The sequence below is a fragment of the Sciurus vulgaris genome, assembly GCF_902686455.1.
Source record: "Sciurus vulgaris genome assembly, chromosome: 9".
NCBI classification, from domain to species: Eukaryota; Metazoa; Chordata; class Mammalia; order Rodentia; family Sciuridae; genus Sciurus; species Sciurus vulgaris.
Window position 1 is genome coordinate 125,657,107 of NC_136469.1, and position 19,118 is coordinate 125,676,224.

A 19,118-nucleotide genomic window follows, 5' to 3' on the forward strand; every position below is an offset into this window, starting at 1 on the left:
CTCAGGAATATGCCAAAGGGAGGTGGACCAGGCTGTGCCCAGTGAAAGACAGATAAGAAAGTTGGGAAATGTGATAAAGTTTATTGCATTCTATCTTAACAGATTTTTATAGTTTTCTGTTTAAATTATTTTACTTTATCCTTTTGAAGTGATTCTCAGTTATTGCCAACCCATTAGTATGTGACAACCTGCTGTAAGAACAAACATATTTCAAATACAGCACCAGTAACTCTACTTTAAAGGTTGACATTTTAAGAGGATACTAGTTCATTTGTATTTTATTTTTTTAATATCACAGGACTTGACAACTACATTGTCACATGATCATTTCATCACATTTTAAAAGGCCAGTAAAATACATTTTTCCCCCTTCTATTCAGCTTTTTTCAGGATTACTAGAGTAAAATAGGCATGATCCTTGGTTACTGAAAACAAAAAGGAAGAGTATGCATGTACTATTAACATCACTTTAGTGGTTCTACCCTGTCTTTCATAAATGAATAATATATATTTCTGATATCAATGAAAATTTTACTCTGCATCACATAACTCAGCATGGAAAAATAAAATTAAAATGAACAATAGCCAACCTGGGCTTTCCTCATGTATACCAAAGGCTCTTTGAGATGTTCGGGAGGTGCAGCAGGATGACTAGGTAAAGGATACCTACAAGCAAAAAGAGAGAGCTAAATATTATAAATAACTCTTGATAATAAATTCTCTCAGTAAGAAACTACTTGCCTCTGCAGTCCATGTTATAAATGAAACAATATCTGTTCTATGTGTTTACACAAGGTATAAGAATCTAATAAAACTAATTTTTCTCACACTAGTATTGAGGTTCTAGATTAAAATTTAAATCATGTTAGAAGTTAAAGCACTTGATAGTCTGAATTCACAAATTGAGCTAATTTCTATAAATGCTCACATGAAAATTATTACAACTGTCTATTTTAGCAAATATTATAATATTAAGAGGAATTTTTAAAGTTCAAAAAATCCATTAACTTATCAATATATCAACTCATTTTATTTCTCCCAATTTCCTTGTCTACATGATATATATAATTTTTAAAAAACTAAAATAATATAAATATTATTTATGATATTAGCCATATTTTAATACATATTACATAAATTCACAAACTGAATAAAATTTGAAAATTTTAGGGTATTATGAACTCTTTCTATTTTCTAAGCAACATTACATTTTGTATTCAAAATACATAGTTTTCAGAGAAAATATATTTATTTAGTCTAATAAATAATTGATCCATTCTAGATACTAAGTATATGGTAGTGACTAAGACAATCTCCCAATATTTTAGAGAAAAGAGGCAGTCAATAATTATGAAAACAAATACATAACATAAGGTAGTAATAAGTGCCATGAGGAAATGAAAGCAGAGCAATGAGATAGAAGTAATTTGGAGAACAGTGAAGGCCTCTGGGAAAACCTCTGCCAAAAAAAATTGAGAGTCTCTAGATACCTTAGTAGTACTTATCTTACATACAAAATAATCTAAAACTATCTCACAGTGCCTAATACATCATTTATAAAGAGATGTGTTTAATTATATCTAAATTTAATAAGATTTTAAACTTTAGGATTGAAACGAGAGCAATTAAGAATTACTTAATAATCAAAGAAATTTATCCAAAAATATAAGTAACAAGAGGTAACCAGAAAGTCATTCACATTTATAAATACTTAAAGAGCTAAGTGTTCAAGGTAAAAGAGAAAAGTGAACAAAACAGTCTAAAATCTTGCCCTTGAAGAGTTTACATTTAGTAATGTAAAGAGATAAAGAGTTGTTGGATAACAACAATGTATAGAAACCAACATAGCACACTTGATTCCTGCTTCTTGTCCCGTGCAGTACTTCTCAGATTTCCCACCAACTGACAGGAACTCAGGCAACAATGACTAGCAGGTTCCTAACCAGTGTCCTCTGCTTCCAGACTATTTCCAACTTACTTGCCAAATTGCTTAACTGTTAATCAGAAGTGATGTCTTCTTTATTCATTAGCAATTGTATTTCCAGTATCTGGCTATAACTAGATAACTAATACATTGCTGAATGAGTAAAATACAAATGTGATCTTTGTCACTAAAAATTCTAAAATAGGACCCAAATGCTTGTAGGACCCTGTCTACAAAGTCTTGACTAAGCACATCCCTGCCTACGTATCAGATTTTGCCATGCCCCTTTTCACTTTCTACCATCCAGCCACACAAACTTTTTTTCTTCCAAAGTGCCACATTCTTTTTTACCTCTATCCTTCTAGAGTGTTAGTCCCTTGTGCCCAAAATGCTTTTCTTCCCTATTCCTTCCCCTACTAACTCTAGCTCAGTGATTCTGATCTAGTCTGAATACTGTTTCCTTTGGTTAGCCACTGGCATCCCCAAATCTAGTTAAGTGTCTGTCTTATATGCTCCTTTTACTTACTTAATTACCTCTTTAAAGTTTATGTGCCCCAGAGGGAAATAAGATCCATGCAAGCAATAATTATCTAGCTTACTCATTCATTATTCTCAGTACCTTACAGAAGAAACAGAAGGTGGCATTTAAAACTAAGAGAGCAGAAAAGAACTGTATAATTTTGGAGGTACCCAGGTCCACCACTTAAGTACTCTCCCAGTGAAAGAAATCAAGAGACTCACTCAAAACCTTGTGGTCTAGTGTAAGTCACCCATTATCCAAACAGCTTCTATTTTAGTCTCACTGCTGTTCAACATTCAGACTTCTCTACAGTATGGTAGACATTTACATTTATCTGCAGTAACAGTGGACTATATGTTTTTATAACACATACATATGTTAAACACATACATATACACACATACATATATATATATATAGTAAGGTGTTTTGTTTTGTACGATGCTGGGAATCAAACCCAGGGCCACATGCATGCTAGGAAAGAGCTATCCCCCAAGCCAAGATTTTATTCAAGTTTTATTTACTTCTTTAGTTTGTGTTCCTTAAGGGAAAATGGTAGTCATCTAATTCTTTATAATATGCCCTGCATAAATTGCAGTGAAGACTAAGATACAGAAAGAAATCTGTGCATTTCATTTTGTATACAGACTTAGTTAAATCTTTGTAGTAATGTTAGGATTAATAATTACACTGAGTTTCCCCAATTCAACAAATATTTATTATGTGCTAGCATTGGTAGGTGGTTCAATAAGTATTTGCAGACTCAATGTCACTTATTTGGTGCTATTAGAGATACTAAAAGAAAAAAATATATAAGAATACTTATTCCAAAATACTTTTAAACCAGTCAAAAGACAAGGTATAAACATGCAGTAAAATTCATGGGCTTTGGAATCAGACAACTAGAGATCAAGTCCTAACACTGCTGTTCATTATCTATATGATCTTCAACAAGTTAGTTAAGTGGTCTACTATAGTTTGAAGTCTGTTCTCTCCAAAATTCATGTTAAAATTCAATTGCCAGGCTTATAGAAACAAACCAAAGGAATGAACAATCTATTCAATGAAATAATATCAGAAAATTTCCCAAATTTGAAGAATGAAATGGAAAACCAAGTACAAGAGGCTTATAGGACTCCAAATATACAAAATTATAACAGACCCACACCAAGGCACATTATAATGAAAATACCTAACATACAAAATAAAAACAGAATTTTAAAGGCCGTGAGAGAAAAGAACCAAATTACATTCAGGGGGTAACCAATACGGATATCAGCAGATTTTTCAATCCAGACCCTAAAAGCTAGAAGGGCCTGGAACAACATTTTTCAAGCCCTGAAAGAAAATGGATGCCAACCAAGAATCTTATACCCAGCAAAACTTACTTTCAGATTTGACGATGAAATAAGATCCTTCCATGATAAACAAAAGCTAAAGGAATTTACAAAAAGAAAGTCAGCATTGCAGAACATTCTCAGCAAAATATTCCATGAGGAAGAGATGAAAGACAACGATGCAAATCAGCAACGGGAGGAACTAGCCTAAAGGAATAACCAAATAAAGGGGAAACCAAATCATGTCAAAAAACAAAAATGAGTCAAATGACTGGGAATACAAATCATATCACAATAATAACCCTGAATGTTAATGGCCTGAACTCATCAATCAAAAGACATAGACTGGCAAAATAGATTAAAAAGAAAAATTCAACAATTTGCTGCCTGCAAGAGACTCATCTCATAGAAAGAGATACCCATAGACTAAAGGTGAAAGGATGGGGAAAAAACATACCATGCACACGGACACAGCAAAAAAGCTGGAGTATCGATCTTCATTTCGGATAATGTGTACTTCAAGCCAAAACTAGTCAGAAGGGATAAAGAAGGACATTACATACTGCTTAAGGGAAGCATAAATCAGCAAGACATAATAATCATAAACATCTATGCCCCGAACATTGGCTCATCTATGTACGTCAAACAAATCCTTCTCAATTCCAGAAATCAAATAGACCACAACACAATAATACTAGGCAATTTTAACACACCTCTCTCATCACTGGATAGATCATCCAAACAAAAATTGAATAAAGAAACCATAGATCTCAATAACACAATCAACAATTTAGACTTAACCGACTTATATAGAATATACCATCCAACAAAGAATGAATACACCTTCTTCTCAGCAGCACATGGATCCTTCTCTAAATTAGACCATGTCTTATGCCACAAAGCTACTGTTAGCAAATACAAGAAGATAGAGATACTACCTTGTACTCTATCAGATCATAATGGATTGAAATTAGAAATAAATGACAGAATAAAAAACAGAAACTTCTCCAATACCTGGAGATTAAATAATACACTATTATATGATGAATGGATAACAGAAGACATCAGGAAGGAAATAAAAAAATTCTCAGAAGTAAACGAGAACAAAGACACATCATATCAAAATCTCTGGGACACTATGAAAGCAGTACTTAGAGGAAGATTTATTTCATGGGGTGCATTCAACAAAAGAAGTAGAAATCAACAAATCAACAACTTAACACTACAGCTCAAAGTCCTAGAAAAAGAAGAGTAGACCAACACCAAAAGTAGTAGAAGACAGGAAATAGTTAAAATCAGAGCTGAAATCAACGAAATTGAAACAAAAGAAACAATCGGAAAAATTAATAAGATAAATAGTTGGTTCTTTGAAAAAATAAACAAAATTGATAGACCTTTAGCCACACTAACAAAGAGAAAGAGGGAGAAAACTCAAATTACTAAAATTCGGAATGAACAAGGAAATATCACAACAGACACGAGTGAAATACAAAACATAATTAGAAGCTATTTTGAAAATTATACTCCAACAAAACAGAAAACCTCGAAGACATCAACAAGTTTCTAGAGACATATGAATTACCTAAACTGAACGAGGAGGACATACACAACTTAAATAAATCAATTTCAAGCAATGAAATAGAAGAGGTCATCAAAAGCCTACCAACAAAGAAAAGTCTGGGACCAGATGGGTTCTCAGCCGAGTTCTACAAAACCTTTAAAGAAGAGCTCATTCCAATACTTCTCAAAGTATTCCATAAAATAGAAGAGGAGGGAACCCTCCCAAACTCATTCTATGAAGCCAATATCACCCTGATACCTAAACCAGACAGAGACACATCAAGGAAAGAAAATTTCAGACCAATATCCTTAATGAACATCGATGCAAAATTTCTCAACAAAATTTTAGCAAATCGCATACAAAAATATATTAAAAAGATAGTGCACCACGATCAAGTGGGTTTTATCCCAGGGATGCAAGGTTGGTTCAACATCCGGAAATCAATAAATGTCATTCACCATATCAACAGACTAAAAGTTAAGAATCACATGATTATTTCAATAGAAGCAGAAAAAGCATTTGATAAAATACAGCATCCCTTCATGCTCAAAACACTAGAGAAAATTGGGGTAGTGAGAACATTCCTTAACATTGTAAAGGCCATCTACGCTAAGCCCATGGCCAATATCATTCTAAATGGTGAAAAATTGAAAGCATTCCCCCTAAAAACTGGAACAAGACAGGGATGCCCTCTTTCACCACTTCTATTCAATATCGTTCTTGAGACTCTAGCCAGAGCAATTAGACAAACCAAAGAAATTAAAGGGATACGAATTGGAAAAGAGGAACTCAAACTATCCCTGTTCGCTGACGATATGATTATATATTTAGAGGAACCTGGAAATTCCACCAAATTTTATGAGCTTTTTATGAGTTCAAAAACTCTTAGAACTCATAAGTGAATTTAGCAAAGTAGCAGGTTATAAGATCAATGCTCATAAATCCAATGCATTTTTATACATAAGTGATGAATCTTCAGAAAGAGAAATTAGGAAAACTATCCCATTCACAATAGCCTCGAAAAAAATAAAATACTTGGGAATCAATCTCACAAAAGAGGTGAAAGACCTCTACAATGAGAACTACAGAACACTAAAGAAAGAAATTAAAGAACACCTTAGAAGATGGAAAGATTTCCCATGTTCTTGGATAGGAAGAATTAATATTGTCAAAATGGCCATACTACCTAAAGTGCTATACAGATTCAATGCAATTCCAATTAAAATCACAATGACATACCTTACAGAAATAGAGCAAGCAATTAGGAAATTCATCTGGAAGAATAAGAAACCCAGAATAGCTAAAGCAATCCTCAGTAGAAAGAGCGAAGCAGGGGGTATCGCAATGCCAGATCTTCAACTCTATTACAAAGCAATAGTAACAAAAACGGCATAGTATTGGTACCAAAATAGACAGGTAGATCAAGGGTACAGAATAGAGGACACAGACACAAACCCAAATAAATACAATTTTCTCATACTAGACAAAGGTGCCAAAAATATGCAATGGAGAAAAGATAGCCTCTTCAACAAATGGTGCTGGGAAAACTGGAAATCCATATGCAACAGAATGAAACTAAATCCCTACCTCTCACCCTGCACAAAACTCAACTCAAAATGGATCAAGGACCTCGGAATCAGACCAGAGACCCTGCATCTTATAGAAGAAAAAGTAGGTCCAAACCTTCAACTTGTTGGCTTAGGATCAGACTTCCTTAACAGGACTCCCATAGCACAAGAAATAAAAGCTAGAATCAACCACTGGGATAGATTCAAACTAAAAAGCTTTCTCTCAGCAAAGGAAACTATCAGTAATGTGAACAGAGAGCCTACAGAGTGGGAGAATATGTTTGCCACTCATAGTTCAGATAGGGCGCTAATTTCCAGAATCTGTAAAGAACTCAAAAAACTCTACACCAAGAATACAAATAATCCAATCAACAAATGGGCTAAGGAAATGAACAGACACTTCACAGAAGAAGATGTACAAGCAATCAACAGATATATGAAAAAATGTTCACCGTCTTTAGTAATAAGAGAAATGCAAATCAAAACTACTCTAAGATTTCATCTCACCCCAATTAGAATGGCGATTATCAAGAACACAAGCAATAGGTGTTGGCGAGGATGTGGGGAAAAAGGTACACTCATACATTGCTGGTGGGACTGCAAATTAGTGCAGCCACTCTGGAAAGCAGTATGGAGATTTCTCAGAAAGCTTGGAATGGAACCACCATTTGACCCAGCTATCCCACTCCTTGGCCTGTACCCAAAGGACTTAAAATCAGCATACTACAGAGATACAGCCACATCAATGTTCATACCTGCTCAATTCACTATAGCCAGATTGGGGAACCAACCTAGGTGCCCTTCAGTTGATGAATGGATAAAGAAACTGTGGCACATATATACAATGGAATATTACTCTGCCATGAAGAATGATAAAATTATGGTATTTGCAGGCAAATGGATGAAATTGGAGGATATCATGCTAAATGAGATAAGCCAATCTCAAAAAACTAAAGGACGAATGATCTTGCTGATAAGCGAATGAGGACATATAAGGGGGTGTAGGAGGGGTTAGTGTTAGGGTTAGAGTTAGGTTTAGGGTTAGGGATAAGGAGGGTGGTAAGAATGGAGGAAGGAAGGACTGTATAGAGGGAAAAGAGGGGTGGGAGGGGTGGGGGGAAGGGGAAAAAATAACAGAATGAATCAAACAACATTGCCCTATGTAAATTTATGATTTTTAATTAAAATAAAAAAAATTCAATTGCCTTTGTGACAGTATTAAGAGGTGAGAAATGATTAGGCCTTAAGGCCTTCACCCTCATTGGTTGTTACTTGTAAAAGGAAGAGTTTAACTCTCTTTTGCCCTTTCTTGCCCCCTTGCCTTCCATCAGGTGATGATGCAGCAACAGGGCTCTCACCAGATGCTGCCACTCTTGATACTGAAATTCCCAGGTTAGCCAACAAACTTCTGTAACTTATAGATTACCCAGTCTCAAGTGTTCTGTTACAGCAGCACAAAACAGACTAAGACATGGTCTAAGCCTCCATTTTCTTTTCTGTAAAATGGTAGTAATAATAAATTATACTTCATAGGGTTGTTATGAAGACTACATTAACAAGCCAGTGCACATAAAGTGTTTGGCATATCACCCGGTGCAAAATAAGCATGACAGCAATGTAAATTATCATCATTAAATTAGTTAAAAAACATGTAACTAATTGTTAAAAAATAAACAGAAAAGATAATTAACCAAAATAACAATCTGAAGTGGGAAGAGCTAACATGTCTGTGTAGTTCAAGTACTTCACACACCAATTTGGCATGAATGTATGTTTAGCTTCAATTATTTAGTATTACCTAACGAATATTCCTACTTTACTTTTTACTTTCTTTATTCATCCATCTAATGGTTGCAATAAACGAAAAATGTAACAGAATATACTAAGTCCACTTTATTCTTTGGACTTCCGTTAGGAGAGATACTCCATCCCCACTCCGAATGTGCCTTTCTATGTGACAAGAACTCCAGTACCCTAACACTCTCAGCCTCTCTCCAGGCTTTCCTTACTATACTACAGATAATTTTAAATGCTTTATCCAATGTTTAAGGGGAAGAATAAACTGAACATGCTCACCACGATACATTGGTATTTAGTAGGAATATAGTCTATTTAGTTCTAGAGTTTAGGTGAGACACTCATTTTGCGCTTGTGCTAAGCTATGCTCTCCTACCTAACCTTTAGCAGTCATAAAAATGTAATTTCAATCTTCCATTTGCCATTTTATCTTTTTAACTTTTCCATTTGTTCAGAACAACACTGAAGAAGAAAGGTAGTCCTGCTGAGCTCTTCAAAAAACCCAAAACATTACTCAAAAATATTTATTTAAAATTCTATTGTGTAGAATGTTGAAAATATGATAATGATAGTCCTTGCTGTCAGGTAAAAAGGCAGTTTGCCACACAAAACTACTTGGAGGAATGTATTATGTCACAAAAATAGCAATCATTAATATAATATTCTCAGACTGAAAATCCAATGTTTGGAATTATACACAAGAGGCAGCTCTACTACCCACTGTGAATTAAAAACCTTATGTTATGATAAACATCTATTCCTTTAATTACTAGTACCACCAAAGGCACAGTCACAATCAACTTCAATTAATAGGTAACAAGTAGTTGATGTTATTTAGGAACTCAAAAAACCAACTGGGAAGATAGTGATAAGCAAAGAAGTAAATATTAATTTAGAAAAAAAAATGTTATCTAAAGCATATGTCTACAGGTATTCATCTGAGTCTCTTAATTTCAGAAATAAAAAAAAATCAGAAATAGTCTGGTTAAGTTGTGTAATCTTATTTCCCACTTAATCAGATTAGAGAGGGTAAGTTAGAAATGGAAATGTTAGAAACTAGAAACAAGATGATAGAAGTAAAAAATGCAAAATAATAACAAAAACAACAGACATAAGAACTAAGACTATAAACTCCATGAAGGCAGGGATTTTGTGTACTTTCTATACTATATCCCCAGTGCCTAGCACAGTACTGGCACATGGCACATGGTAGTTAAATATAATTTATGACTAATAGAATGTTGAATAAACTACAAAAGCTAACATTCTGGATCTGTATTTTTTGTGATGGCAAATAGTTCTACATGTTTTAAGATCCTGTTGGTAAATCCAGATAAATGAAAACATTAATGTCGCCAGGCCCGTGGTGCACGCCTGTAATCTCAGTGGCGTGGGAGGCTAAGGCAGGAGGATCGCAAGGTCAATGCCAGCCTCAGCAACTTAGCAAGGCCCTACACAACTCAGCAGGATCCTGTCCTTATATAAAATATAAAATATAAAAAAAGGGCTGGGGATGTAGCTCAGAAGTAAAGTGCCCTGGGTTCAATCCCTGGTACCAAAAAAGGAAAACAAAAACAAAAACAAAAACACTGATGTTCTTAATAAGGACACCAATTTTGCAAAGAAAAAGGGCAATTGTTTCTAGACTGGTCAGTTTGTAAAGATAGAAAAAAGTGTAATATATAAAATTGTGACAATAAAAAGAATGTTAGTAAGGTTCAGTTATCTGAAATATTAGGAGAAAATTTCCCTAATTATACTGAATGAATAAATTGTTAATATAAAATTCTTGGTGACAGTACAAACTAATCTATTCATTATTAATTCTCAGGCAAACCTGTAGTAATTTTTGATTATATTAACTTACTTGAAGTGTCATACAAATAAGAAAGAGAAACAAAACACAATGAGCATACATAGCAATATTGATCATTACTAACAAAGTAAATATAGCTAAACAAAATAGTATCTCAAAATTGGTGGGAAAAACTCACACATTCAGTTCACTATAAACAGCATTCTGAAGTTTCTTCTCCCAACCTGTTTTTAAGGAATAAAAAAATACACAAAATATATGAATAACATACATCTTAATAAAATATAACTCAATAAAACTTTGACATTAGACACATTTGTGAAAGAACTTTGTCAACTGCTAAATGCTAGGTAACATGTGGTATTAAGGAATTATTTACTATACCATCGTACCTGGCTAATACTGAGTAGGAACGTCATCAACATGATATAATTTTTCAGTTAGAACCATTGGGCCAGTTTCTCAAGTTGGAGAAACATTTCCTTCTTTCTATCATTTTCTTCTTTCTCCATGAATGACAAAATCTGTGGACGTTATACTACTCATGCTATGACAGATGTGCCAAGGGGAAGGCAAGAAACCGTCTGGCACCTGAACCCGACCAGCACAAGTAAGAAGTTAGAATTAACTAGTCACTAAAATCCTGGACAACAGATGCAGACTATTATGAGTTACTATCACTTAATATCTCAATTTCCATGTGCAGGGATTTCTATAGAGAAACTTCCTTGTTATACCAAAAAAAAAAAAAAAAATCAGTATTTTATTTGAAAGCATAGAACAGAGGTAGGAAAAAAATGTAGAAGGAAAAAGTCACGTGAAAAGTAAATTGGCAAGGTATTTATAAGGGTATGCTTACCATATTAAGGACATTTTGCAAGAAGATAAACATATTTAAAAGTGATTATTGCAAAGCAGTTATTTATACAATGTTCCTTATTTTTGCACCATTTTATTAAAATTTCTGATAGTTCTAATTCTCCCTAAATAGAAACCTATTCAGCATAATTTTCACAATTTTGAATGCGTAACTAGAAGTCTGGGGACACTTAAAGAATTAGAGGGCTCAGTGGTAGTGTACTCGCCTCACATGTGTGGGGCCCTGGGCTCAATCCTCAGTATCACATAAAAACAAATAAATAAAATAAAGGTATTTGTCCATCTACAACTAAAACAAAATATTTAAAATAAAGAGTCAGAAAAGAATACAAACCTGATACTTTAAAGAATTCCTTAATGTCTTCTTTTAATGATTCAAGTTTAATCTCAGGTCTCTGAAGGCTGGCCTAGTTTTTTGAAAAAGAAGAAGAAAGGACGGATCAAGAGTGAATCATTTGGGGTTGACATATAATGCTTATGCAATTTTTAAAAGGAATTTCCAAAAGCGAGTACTATTTGAAAAATTCACTTTGAGATATACAGCAACTTAGAAATATCTGGAATAACTCATGAGAGAGAGAAGACTTTCCTACATACACTTAAAACAGGTTCCAAGATAGTACACTATAGTCTACTCAAACTATAGAAACTTGCAGTTTATGAATGCTTAACATCAGATTTTATGTATTCATTCCCTTAATAGTGTATCCAATAGACATAGCACCGATACCTAATGACCAAAACACATACATATAGCTATGTAAATCTATCTTTCTACAGTGTCCTCCTCTTTGAATTGCTCCTCGATGTAAACAGATGTTTGTTGTGCATATTTATGAAAAACACATTAAAACTACCAGTTTTTAAATGTTTATTATTAATGCATCTTTCATCTTCAAGTTCATGCTTTCTATTCTACTGGTCTCTCATGCTACAATTTTTACCATAAATAACATTTCTCTACTTTTAATGGCTTTGCTTACTCCCAAGGTGTTGATGCTAGCGCTCTCTGTCAAATTTGGAAAGTAGAGATCTTAAAAAGACATTTCTATTTGGGTATTTCATAAGCATTCCAAACCTAAGAAATCAAAAATTGAGCATATTTTCCACTTAAAACTTTGCTCCTTTTCTTCTAGTTTTAAAACTTCATCAATGAAATTATCATCCACCAGATCTTCCATGTCAGAAATGTCAAAGTTATTCTCCAATCTACCCTAACTCTTCCATGACTCAACCCTCTTTTGGAAGATGGTAGCAGTGAGTTGCGTGTTTGTTTCTTTGTTTCGGTTTCATTTTTAATCTCCCTGATTTCCATGGGAGGAAAAAACAGGCCAAGCAACTATATAACCAAAACCCCAAGGAAAACATTTACAACAAAATTAAGTGGTAAGATATCCCCCATGAACTCAAAATGCAATCAGCTGGGACAAACCAACAGTCACAAGACCTATATGGTATTAACATCTATACAAGAAGAAGCAGACAGAAACAATCAGTGAGATAGCTGATGTATGTGAATGCAGGAGACCCCCAAAATGCTAACAAATATCCTGCAGAACACATGTTGAGACAATTTAAAAACAGGAGCTAAAACAGGGAGGGCTTTTGCCAAATCCAATATATAGTAGCTGAGATATGAAGAGACAGGAGGTAGCAGCTATTAATTTTTAAAACTCAACAATTAGCACTCCCTTGTCTTGCAAAGTCACACTAAGAAGAACATTTTGACAGATTAACAAAAACTAGATGACAGGGAAAGTGCCTTGGAAACCAGTTAATAAAAAACAAGACATTTAACCTGTCTTTCCTATGGGAACTGTACCACTAGATAACTAAAAAGTAAATGAGAATGGAGGAAGGAGGGACTATATAGAAGGAAAAGAGGGGTGGGAGAGGTGGGGGGAAGGAAAAAATAACAGAATGAATCAAACACTATTACCCTATGTAAATGTATGATTACACAAATGGTATGCCTCTACTTCATGTACAAACAGAGAAACAAGATGTATCCCATTTGTTTACAATAAAAATAAATTTAAAAAAAAGTAAATGAAGGGAAATGTCTCTTTATAAAAGTATTGCAGCTAATAACTAAAATAGATATAATTATAATTTCACAATTTTGCAACACCAATGAATTGCTATTTCTAGGCACTGAGCAGATATGGATATTAACACTGTAAAAGAGACAACCAGACAGTATATGCTTCTCAATGAAAGAACACTCTACCAAGTTAAAGGCAGATGAAGCTTTGGGTCCAGCTGTCAATGTGTAAGACATACAAAGGACAGAAGAACATATTGAGTGGCACAGTGAATTTAGAATCAGAAAAATTCAAGCTGAGGAAATTTCTAAAGTCAAATGGTCCAGGTCTTCAGATAATAAATTGTAATGAAAAAGAAAAGGGAGGAAACTTATAAATTAAAAAAGATTTAAAAGACATCACAATTTTTTTAATGAACAAGACTAAGCTAAACCTAGGGATATACATTTGGTTAATAAAACTATCAAGAAATGCAGAAAGGTGATTAGCAAAAACATCAGATTGTCAGAGAGGGCAGGGTTGGCGACTGGGATGGGCAAATGGTGGGGTTCTGGTGTGGCAGACAGTTTCACTTCTTTACAGGGTGGTTGTCATAGTCGTTCACCTAAAACAATGCATTATAGACTTGTGCAGGATTTTAAAAATTTGGGGGATTCTATTTAACGAGAAAAAGGTTCAAAAAATAAAAAGAAGAAATTTGTCTCCTAGTCTATTCCTTTTCACCATTTTAAAGTTGCACCTCTAGTCTACATTCCCAATACTTCTTATTTGGATCACTGCTACAGGTGCTGAACTGGGTTGGACATCTTGTCACCTTACCTAAACTGCAACCACACCCAACCTGGCATTCCCAAGCCCCCTTACTCTATTTTTCTTCTTTCTCAGCATTTATAACCTCCTAATACACTGCATGAATGGCTGATTTACTATGTTCATTGGCATATTATATACCTCATCACACTGAGAGTGGTAAGCTCAGCTAGAGCAGACATCCTTTTCTCTTTTACTGTTGTATCCTAAGTACTTTAAAATAATTACTTTCTTTTTTTTTTCATTTTTTTTTTTATTTTATTGTAAACAAATAGGATACATGTTGCCTCTCTGTTTGTACATGGTGCAAAGGCATACCATTTGTGTAATCATAAATCCACATACAGTAATGTTGTTTGATTCATTCTGTTATTTTTAAAATAATTACTTTCATATTGGAAGTACTCAATAAATGTTTATTGAATGAAGGAACAAATTTCTGTCTTTCACAATGTATCCTCCAGTGTTTTCTTCCTAAAAATGTAAGTCTGTCCTGGCTGTGGTTCTCCATAATACACACAGAAGTTTAAACTTTTAAGTAGGCAAGCTGGGCCCTTCCCAACACAGACCAGTTTCTCCCTACAAATTCATCTCCTGCTGCTGCTCCGCCAAGAGCAACACCCTCACGCTCTGTCCTCTCACACCTCCCCACCATACACCCTCCACTCTCTAGTTGCAGTGAACTGGATTCACTGATCCCCCAACTGCCAAGTCCCTGAAGGGCTCCAAGATTTTGTTTCTTCGTTTCCTAAGACAGAAGGGCTCTCTCACCACCTGGAAACAACTACTAGCTTCTAAGACATCCCCTAAATATCACCTCCTTTCCCAACTCCCCCAGAAAAGCTAGAACATTGTTCCTCTGTGGTTGTATTTACCCGATTACAATGTAAAGTTCAGCTCAGGTATTTGTCTTTCTGGTTACACTATAAATTCAAGGACAAGAGCAGGTTGTCTTCATTTTTGCATCCCAAGTATTATCCTGATATTGTTATTTGACAAAATTACACTGACCAAACCATGTTCTATTCTTTTCAGCCAATTTCCTCCCAAAATAAACAAGGAACTTCATAAAATTATTTTTAACTGAACAGAGTGGTTTCCAATCTGTTGTTCCCAGGAAATATTTTAAAAGCTGTAAAATCCCTGCTCATTATTCAAAAGAACCAAGACCAAAGGAAATAAGCTTTCTTTCACTAGCTCGTATTTGGAAATAATTCAGAGAGCACAATTTAAAGAATTTTACGAGAAAAGAAAACATGGTTTATCTTTCTAAACATTTTCAATATTTCAAGGTTGCTAGACTTCCTAGATATACTTTTTACACCATAGGCAAAACAAATTCACTAAACATCGAAGCTAATTATAAAAATCTTCAGAAACTTGGTATTTATAAGCAGGAGAGACCGGGGTTGGAGTTCTGCGGCAGAGCACTTGCCTAGCATACACAAAGCTCTGGGATCCATCCCAGCACCACCAAGAATTTTTTTAAAAAGGAAAGAAAAGAAAAGAAAAAAGAAGCAGGACAGTGAGGATAAAGAGGACAACATGATAAGGCACAATCGTTCTGAAACATGACTTAGCAGCACAACTCTTTTTGCAAATGAAATCTAAACATTATTAGGAATTCTACCATATAAAATGCATTGAAAGTAGTATTACCATACATAAAGAACAAAGAAGGCTTTTTTCTCAATGGCTAATGTCATAATTAACACTAAAAAAGTATGGCTTTATTTTTATGCAACCTCAATATCTAATTTATTTCTGTATTGTGGTTTGGTTGCGGGTATAGAGAAAAACCTTGATTCACAGAGGTAAATATAAGCATTTTTAATAGCTTTCCTGGCAACCTCAGCACAGTCCCAAATTAAACTGATAAAGGAAAGAGAAGTAGTTGGAAATTTTTATTTGAAAGATAGATTCAAAAATTATTTATCACAAACATAAAAATCAGACAAAGAGCTTCCAATCCTTACAACTGATAAAACTACGTATATCGTGGTATTACTAGCACACAGTGTGTTACTGGCTCGGTTGTCACATAACAGCTGCATACCATGACAGGGTCCTGCGCGGAGCACATGCGCTTGTACTTTCCCTGGCCAACACCAAGCAGAGTGAACCTGCTCCAGTAGTACTCTCACTTGTACAGTGTACCTTGAGAAAGCATGTGCAAGCCCGAATACTTTTTAAAAACCACCACAGCATTATGTTCTTCCTCATCCATGGCATATTTATAGGCTGTCCCAAACATATGAAGAGAGATTTAAAAAACAAGAAAGAGGAGCTTTTTCTCTGGGATCTATCCAGCAACAAATTAATGCGCAAGCAGAGTAGTGAACTGTGCACTAAAGGTATAGTACTTAATGCATTTGGAAAGTTGCTGTTCCTTACTATAACTTCTAAATTAAATGTTTTTAAGTGAATACAATTTTCAGAAACTGTGGATGTAACAGAGTACAGTTTGAAAATGACGTGGGACTAAATGAAAATAGGATTTGGCATCAAAAGTTCTGAAATATTCTCCCAACCTTATTTACTAGTTTGGTCAAGTAATTTAACTTCTCTATATCTTAGCTTCTTTATTTAATAGGGAAAACAGTACCTAAACTAAATTATTCAAATGGAAAAATTTTCAGTTATTTTTAGCCTACTTAATATAAGATGTGCCCAAATGGAAATGGACTAAATATTTATAATAGATTGTCAGGGAAGGAGATAGGGGGTTGAAGGTAGAAGTTTTAAAGATGTCTACAACAAACTTTAAGCCTTATTTTAAACAAAGTGCCTCTAGCTCACAAAGAGCACTAAAATACACTGCATCAAGAGAGCATAAAATAAACTCATAGTCGGGCCCTGCATACCTCCTTCACCCACTGATTCGATTTTGATATCCTCCACCTTCCTGTACCACTAAAATCACGTGATCTTTCTTCCACCCAAACACCCCCCCCCCACCACACACACCCAGTCTCTATTTCTAGAACCAGTCTTAGTCCAAAGCCTCAGCCACTAACAATCTTATATTTCTAACCTTGTTGAGTAAAGGAAACTGGAAAGGCAAAGCAGCTGAAGTGGCAGCTCCGCCAGAGGCAGTGAGAGGCAGGCTGAGGGGACACTCTACCTGGCGGGCACAAGGAGGTCTGCTCAAGGAGTCCGAGGGGTTCGTTCCCTCTAGCGAAGTCCCCAGTCTCCAGTTCTCACTGCGCCCTCATGTTGACTTTAGTCATCCATCATTCCGCGCCTGAAGACTCACAGAATCTCAGGGCTCCAGGGCCTATAAAGTTCGTCCATGTCAACTACCTTGTAAGGCTTGCCTCCCCCTCCAAGTGATTTTCTGGCTGAGGATCTCTAACTTAGAAACTCTAAACTGGCTTTCCTGATAGAAATTGCTCACATCCCTACCTTAGTCAATTCCGGTGTGGAACTATTCAGTCTGACAGCTCTTCCTTATGAGGAACTAAAACTTACTCCCCTTAACATCTCCGCCACTACTCTCTGGGACACAAAATAAATTCATTCCCTTTTCTGTGAGAAGTCTTCAAATATTAGCTGTCATGCCTTCCCTGAAATTGTCCTTCTCAAGGCCACACACATTTCCAGGTTATTCAATTTCTCTTTGTACAAGTCTTCCTACCACCCTGGCCATTTGATAAACATTTGTACAAGTCTTCTTACCACCCCGGCCATTTGATAAGCAGAGTCCAGTCCAACGGTTTGTGTGTGTGTGTGTGTGTGTGTGTGGTGCTGGGGATTGAACCCAGGGACTTGTGCATGCAAGGCAAGCACTCTACCAACTGAGCTATATCCCCAGCCCACAACTTGTTCTTGATCATTGTAACTATTTCCACTAGACCACTGATTTTCAACCTTTTCAGTCTCAGATCTTCATTATCTTAAGAATTATTGAGGACTCCAGTGTGCTTTTGCTTATGTGAATTATATGTATTGATACTTAATAGCGTTAGAAGTTAAAACACAAATAATTTTAGATAATTGCTTATTAGTACCATTGTTCCTTAAAAAATTAAATATGTTTCAGGAATTCTACTTCTGAGTACATACCTGAAAAAAAATCAAAGCAGAGACTCAGATACTTCTATACCAATGTTAGCAGCAACATGATTCATAGTAACTAAAAGGTGGAAACAGCACAACCATCAATGGATGGGTGGATGGATGAACAAAATGTTGCAGTAGCATAACAATGGATTATTATTCAGCCTTTACAACTGGAAGGAAATGCTGACTCAGGATACAACATGGATGAAACTTCAAAACATCATGCTGTGTGAAATAGATCAGTCACAAAAAAATAAGTTATGATTCCACTTACACCCAGAGTAATCAAGCTCAGAGACACAAAGTAGAATGGTGACTCACAGGGGCTGGGGGAGGGGATGAGGAGTTATGATTTAACAGTTATGATGAAAAGGATCTGGAGATGAGTGCTGGTGACGACTGCCCAACAATGCGAACGTACTTAATGCCAAACAACTGTACACTCAGCAGTCAAAGCAACGAACTTTTATATGTATGTTTTACTAAAATAGAAAATGTTCAATTCATTTTAAAATAAGAATAGTAAATCTCATATTAGCTTAAATTTTTATTTAAAGTAACTGGATTTTCAGAAATAAAAATTGAGAAAAGAGACACTGTAATACATTAATTTTTGCTAGTTTCTTCAATGTCTGGCTTACTAGAATACAGCTGGATTCTTGCCATGGTATTTAATATGTGCTGCTCTTGTTTTGATTGATATACATGATATAAATGAAATAAATTTGATATACATGAAACAAAAATCCAGCCTTACACACACACACACACACACACACACACACACACACACACACCC

At 35.1% G+C, this 19,118-nt stretch overlaps 1 protein-coding gene across 3 annotated transcripts in view; it reads right to left on the minus strand.

The window, feature by feature from the left end:
• TBC1D19 (TBC1 domain family member 19) overlaps positions 1-19,118 on the minus strand; it is a 146,708-nt gene that overhangs the window by 106,864 nt on the left and 20,726 nt on the right. For 2 of the 3 annotated variants that reach the window (XR_013766309.1, XM_079154517.1), the window contains exons 2-4: positions 11,737-11,809; positions 10,702-10,747; positions 591-666 (exon numbers count right to left, since the gene is read on the minus strand). Coding sequence is in view for 1 of the 3 variants with exons in the window: in XM_079154517.1 (XP_079010643.1) it covers positions 591-666; positions 10,702-10,747; positions 11,737-11,809 (195 nt within the window). In the remaining 2 variants the exon portion in view is untranslated. Of the gene's footprint in view, positions 1-590; positions 667-10,701; positions 10,748-11,736; positions 11,810-19,118 lie in introns of those variants that run through there. The other variant, XM_079154518.1, reaches the window with a different exon arrangement.